Source organism: Carcharhinus amblyrhynchos, chromosome 2 (genome assembly GCF_965287045.1).
Source record: "Carcharhinus amblyrhynchos chromosome 2, sCarAmb.v2.hapA, whole genome shotgun sequence".
In the NCBI taxonomy this organism is placed as follows: Eukaryota; Metazoa; Chordata; class Chondrichthyes; order Carcharhiniformes; family Carcharhinidae; genus Carcharhinus; species Carcharhinus amblyrhynchos.
In genome coordinates, this window is record NC_137325.1 from 30,309,600 (window position 1) to 30,316,080 (window position 6,481).

Genomic DNA, 6,481 nt, shown 5'->3' on the forward strand with positions numbered 1-6,481 from the left:
ATATGGGAAGGAACTAAACTGAAATTGCATTAGTCATAAGTCGTGAACAGAAATTTTAACTTGAAAACGAAGTTACCAAACTGACTTGAAGTGACACCCAGTTCCTTTCGGATACTTTCAATGCGATAAGCGCTCAGCTATTTTATCTGCAAACCGGCGGCTTCAGATGAGTAAACCATACAAATTTTGGTGAGATAATTGAATTATTTCAAACGGGATTTCTCGTGCGCACACCACTTTTCAGTGAAAGGGGCGGGAGGAAAAGAAAGAAGCCTTGTAAAACTGTACAAAAATCTTTTTTTAATAAAAAATATCTTATAATTACAATGATCTATTAAAGCATATACATTTCCACGTACACTCATAAAGAACATCTTGAATTATGTACAGCAGGTTTTAAGATTCGCTGCCCATTCCCCGCCTTGTACTTCTATACAATGTGACTTTTTAAAATTCACGGTGAATCGACACTCCCCTGGTCCGAACCAGTCTATTTAAAACATGACAGAACATCTGGAAGATTCTGCTGCATTAGTAAAAAGCGTCAGGCAATCAATTGCGTTAAGTCGATTAAACTTTCTACTTCTTTCCTAGATGGGTTGCGTTGGTCTTTTTCCACCTCGCAACGAGCCGTCGACCAGCCTGGCGAAGTCACTCAATAACCCCCCCCACCCCCTCCCCAAGTGTCCCAAGATCAGAGGTCTTTTTTTTGAAAAAAATGTCTGTGGCTAAAACGCTGTGAGCAGAGAGATAAGACGTGATTTTGGCAGCAAACCCTTCTCAGGATGGAATCCGTTGGACAGATTTTTGGATTAGATTTTGTCGTCCTTTGCGTTTTCCTTTTTCTCCCCCCCCCTCTCAGGTCTCTGTGTCTGTGTGTGTGTGCGCGCAATTCTCGGGCACACCTGTATAAGAAAAATGAACAGAGGGGGTATGTGAAACACTCAGCTCCAGACTGGCTGGCGCCACCAGCACAACACAAGGCATGCTTGATCAGCAACCCAAAACAAATCAGGGTCAGACAGTACCTCCCTACCCAACCAGTGCAAGCTTCAAGCAGGGACTTCTGCATGCAACTCGCACAGTTAACCATAAAAAAACAAAACAAAGTTTACTTTTAACTCAAAACACTGACCGTTATTTAAAGGGAAAGTGAAGATTAAACAATGGCTCACCTCACACATCACCTCAGCGACAAAGAATACTGTCCTCTTGTCTTCTGACTTTAGACCCAGCCTGCAAACACACACAAAGGCACTTTTGAATATTCCTGGCAGCCTGCATTTTATCTCTGGCAGTAAGCGGAAAACAGTTTTGAGAAGCACTTTCTTTGACAATTATAAATGCAATGCTGAGAACTACATATGTCCCGCATCATGTCGAACTGCTGGTGTTTTCTAACGTTTACAATGCTACAAAACACAGGCAATGTTACAACGCGGAATATAACACCAGAATTAAGAGATGAGATTTAAAATACACCTCCCCCTTCCCCACCAAAAAAAAGGATGGAATTGAGTGGGACAATTTCCGACGTTACATATCCTCCCTGCCCAACCTTGTTTAGTTTTGACAAGAGCCCCAAAACGCTTTTCCATAGTTTCCATCTATTAGAGTACGAAAAGTGCCACAGAGATGATCACGTTTCCTGCTGTAGTACATTCCGCAGTAAATTGGAAAGTGTTCCATGGTACAGTCAAGTCACACTTCGACATGGAAAGATACTTTAAAATGAAAATGCACTGCTTTAATTGGGGGAAATTCAGCCCCTTGCTGGGTCGCAGCATCGTGCGAAGGAATGATGCCTATATATTTTTGCAAGGGCACCCACTCGTCCTGCAACCCCAGCCGTTGGTGCCGGTTAGCATTGCACTAGAAACATGCCATCAACATACACACACACACACACTGCTGTCACATGCCTGTAATCCTGCAGGAGTCCCCACTGGCAGAGTAGGGAGCAGACAATGGGAAACAGGGAGCGTAAATTTCCCTTCTCCCACGCCGCACGGGTGGGACACAGGAGGAAAATACAGGGAGCCTTGTCATTAGAAAATGCTTAGCTCTTGAAATGAAATGGCTAAACTTTATGTGTGTGTACAATATACATAACAATAGGTTTGTAATCTGGCTAACATCTTCCCCCTCCCTCCCCCCACCTCCCAACAAATGCTGCTGCTGAGAGATTGCTGGAGGTAGAATTGCTACTCGGGAAAGATACAGCTTTTGGAGTGAAGTTTTGTGACGGTTGCCCTTTATATATTGTTTCTGAATGAATTTTACCTGCTCCGTGTTGAGAGCTGTCAGAGGGTTTCGGGGCGCCGAGGGGCAGATGGCCGGCTGCGGTCTCACCAGAGCCGGGTGCGTCTCCAGAGCCAGCTGCAAGTCCAGGATGTAGTCGATCACATGCTGGAGAATCTCCACTTTGCTCACCTTCTTGTTCTGAGGGATGGTGGGGACCAGCTGTTTGAGCTTGGAGTAGCAATCCTTCATGTCGTACTGCAGATCCAGGGACTCCTCTTCCATCTTGCAGCGGGCGATGCTCAGGCTGTGCTCCGACAGGCAATGCAATGTCATCTCACCGCAGCCTGCCTTCTTCAGAGCAGGGACATCACTGACTGCTTTCATTGCGCCGCTAAATAATACTTCCGTTTCACTGTAACTAACAATGCAGATGATTCTGCAAGTAGGCTGTCTTATAACTGCAAAAAAAAACAGAAGCCTTTTTTAAAAAAAAATGTATGATTGTTTTTTCTCCCCCCCACACAGTCTCTTTTTAAGATTCCACCACTTGCCTCCAGAGGTGCAAAATTCACACTGAAGTAAGCGTGGGGATCGCTACATTTTATAACTGCAAAGGAGGATGATTGACGGATTGGTTATCCACTCACAGACCGTCCTACGCGGCGGTTTCCCCACCACCACCTCCTGCTCATTGAACGAATGGAAAGGCGAGTCTGATGGGCCAGCTCCCAATGCCTGAGGTCGGTCCAGGTAGGAGGAGCTGGGCACGCAGGGGAAGTGCAAGTGTCAGCGGGGATGTAGGAGTTGTAGCTGCAGAGGTGGTAGTGGAGGGGAGGTGGGGGGGAGGCGGGTAAGAGCAGGCAGGAAAATTCGTTACAAATCTGCTCATTGATCCCATTGTAGTTCAAGGCGACGGCAAAGTGGGATAGCTTTATATATATATATATGTATATATGTTACAAAGGAGGCGATGCCCTGGACCAGAACGGATTTGTACTTTCGGTACCTGAGGAGCGTTCAGGAGCTCCACGCACCTCGCTGAGACTCCGCTCTCGAGTGAAACACTGCTCAGTGTCTGTCAACCACTGTAAAATAAAACCGACAGGGTAGACTTCTGTCGTGAATGTTTTTTTTTCTCTCTCTCCTTGTTTGTTAAATTAACAAGACTACCAGTTTGCGATTCCGCAATTTTAAATCTTTCTGAAAAATAGATGTCAATGTAACACCTACATCTTGAACGCCCCCCCTCCCCACCACCACCATCATTCTCTAAATGGTTGCTGTTTTTAATGTCATACAAATTTATGTGGAATGCATTGTCTGAGGAGGTTCTCACGAACTGAGCGTCCACGACTTTCATTCGTATCTATGACTTTTCTAACAAACAGTTCATCTGTTTCAGTGCAGAACAGCAGTTTCAGGTATCATTTCACCGTGTGTTGGAGTTGTGGCTTCACGCTATCATTCCATCACTACTGCAGGCGCATACCACATATTACATGAAAGGTGGGGCTAATTTTCAGGAAACAATTGTTTCACATTTGCTTCGACAATTGTGGACGCAAAATGGTTATTTCTCCCGTTTTGTATTCGTCATATTGTACTTAAATTGTACACGGGAGGTGGAGATATTCGCTGTTAACTTGTCGTAATTGAGTTAATTGTGTGTAACCTAGACCCTAGATAAAGACCTCACAAATCAGTCTCAAGAAATCTCAACCATATTTTGAGGATGAGTGTCTCCTTACGATATTAAAAAGACTATTCTGGAAACGACCAATTTTCGTCAAATTTATGGATTATTTATTATAATGATTTAGGTGCAGATCATCCACTTGGAGATACTTATTCTGCAGCGCTGTATATATTATTCGAATAAAAATCACTCGGCCGTAACAACAGGTCACTTCTCTGTGTGTAGAACAATCCTGTACCGACTTGTGTGAATATGTGGACACCTACTTGTTTTCGTGCGCCTAAAGGCTTTGGTGTATATATGTGTATATGTGCATTTATGTATTCATCTGTAATATTTCAGTGTGGCTTTGTGAGTTAGTGACACATAACATCAAGACAAAAACGGTCTTAATGCAGATAATAATGGAGACCTGGGAGCGATGCCCTGATTATAATAGAAATTCCGGTTTCAGGTTATACCATTAATCACAAAAGCAAAGCTGATGGGAACTCTTAAGTTTAAATTAGTGTCTTAAACCAAGGGTATCAGTTAGTTAAATGTGTAGATAGATATTGATGAATAGCTAGACAGGAAGACTCTATTTCTGCAGAGATAGCTCAACAAAACATCTTCTAGTTCTGATAAAACATAAATGACTTGAAACATTAACACTTTTGGCTGTACATGTCCTAATTACTGTTTACCAGCATTTCAATTTTTTTGTAATATTAGGCTGGCATGTTCCTTTTACATGATGATTATGATTAATGCATTGAAGACTTTCCAGCCAAAAGTGTTCCAGATACTGTCCACCACAAGTTGTGTTCCTTGAGGTGGCAGTGAGAGTTGGCAGTGGTGGCACTTGGTGGTAGTTCTCCTGTTGATCTCTCTGCTAATCCTTCAATCTCTCAGGTCTTGCCTGGCACAACAGTACAACAGATAGATGGAGATAGCTAGGTAGAATTGGAGATGGATTGACTGAATCTTAACTTAACAAGCTGATGTTTTTTATGCCTCTGGTTTGTTTTTGTTTCAACAGTGATTCTCAGTCCAGATGCTGACTGCTTGTGTGATCCATCTGACTGATAAATGATGTTGCTGAAATGAAAATATTAATAATTGTGTCACTTCTATTATAAATTCAATTAAAAATAACTTGCAGCTGATTACTAGCAAATTCTGTGTCTATCTCATGCAATGCTAATGTATAGAATAATTTTAATGCTGCAGTAAAAAAAAACAACATCTCCACTTGTCAGTTTGAATTTAAACTAAAGGTGATTTTATTACAAAGGCTCTTAAGAAACAATCTGTGTGTCCACTACAGCTGATTTGTTGGATTAAATTCACATGCTACATCATATACTTAAAAGGACAGTTCGTGCTTTATTATTACCATTATGTGGATTTGTAGGAGTAATTAGGGACCTAAATTGGATCCCCTTCCAACAACTTCTTAGTGCAAAAGACAGCTTCTATATGCAGTCCTCCACTGGCTATTAACTGAAGCATTATGTGTAATGAATCAGATGTAGCATGATTCACAGAGAACTTTTAGAGATGAGCTTTGTCAAAAAATAGCATAGGTCTCCCACTATCCATTGCTGATCTTTCTAATTGTTGGAAAGATCATCAAGCTCAGGCTAAAACTATTAATCTGTGATGATTGTAAGAAATAAAATCATACAGAAAAATAATCAGCAGGTTATTCGCAATAAAAATTACAGCTTAGAAGAACAAAATAACAAATCTTCAGAAATATGTGTAAAGTTATTTTCATGGGTCTCTTTTTAGTACTCTTAGAAATCTGTAACATGAATTATGTAAGATTTTTTGAACCCTGACCCAACAAGATGATTTGAATATACAGTTAAACCCAGCTTGCAGGTGCAGCAGGTGGTCAGGAAGGCGAATGGGATGCTGGCCTTCATAGCGAGGGGGATTGAATATAAAAGTAGGGAGGTCTTGCTGCAGCTGTATAGGGCATTGGTGAGGCCACAGCTGGAGTACTGTGTGCAGTTTTGGGCGCCGCACCTGCGCCTTGGAGGGAGTGCAGAGGAGGTTTACTAGGCTGATACCGGAGTTGAGGGGGTTGAGCTATGAGGAGAGGCTGAATAAACTAGGCTTGTACTCGTTGGAGTTTAGAAGAATGAGGGGAGATCTCATTGAGACGTATAAGATGATGAATGGGATGGATAGGATAGAGGTGGAGAGACTCTTCCCGCTCAAAAAAGACAGTAGGACTAGGGGGCACAGCCTCAAGATAAAGGGGGGGCGGTTTAGAACGGAGTTGAGGAGGAACTTCTTCACTCAAAGGGTGGTGAATCTCTGGAATTCTCTGCCCGTTGAAGTGGTGGAGGCTGCCTCGCTAAATATTTTTAAGATGCGGGTTGATGGGTTTTTGATAAGAGAGGGGATTAAGGGTTATGGGGAGAGGGCGGGAATGTGGAACTGAGCCACGACAGATCAGCCATGATCTTATTGAATGGTGGGGCAGGCTCGAAGGGCTAGATGGCCTACTCCTGCTCCTATTTCTTATGTTCTTAAAACAAACTAACT

At 42.6% G+C, this 6,481-nt stretch overlaps 1 protein-coding gene across 1 annotated transcript; it reads right to left on the reverse strand.

The window, feature by feature from the left end:
* Window positions 1–280: 280 nt before the first annotated feature.
* id4 (inhibitor of DNA binding 4) lies at window positions 281–2,817 on the reverse strand. The gene is made up of 3 exons (XM_080215711.1): window positions 2,284–2,817; window positions 1,176–1,236; window positions 281–905 (listed from the first exon to the last, which is right to left on the reverse strand). Exons 1-2 carry the CDS (start codon window positions 2,626–2,628, stop codon window positions 1,189–1,191), a joined length of 393 nt encoding a protein of 130 aa, XP_080071837.1. The 5' UTR covers window positions 2,629–2,817; the 3' UTR covers window positions 281–905; window positions 1,176–1,188.
* Window positions 2,818–6,481: the final 3,664 nt, after the last annotated feature.

Bases quoted from the DNA above. Each gene is read 5' to 3' on its own strand.
- id4 (XM_080215711.1), bottom strand. From the start codon at position 2,628: ATGAAAGCAGTCAGTGATGTCCCTGCTCTGAAGAAGGCAGGCTGCGGT. The intron at 1,237-2,283 runs GTAAAATTCATT...GTGTGTTTGCAG, and splicing joins CAGCTCTCAACACGGAGCAG to GCTGGGTCTAAAGTCAGAAG.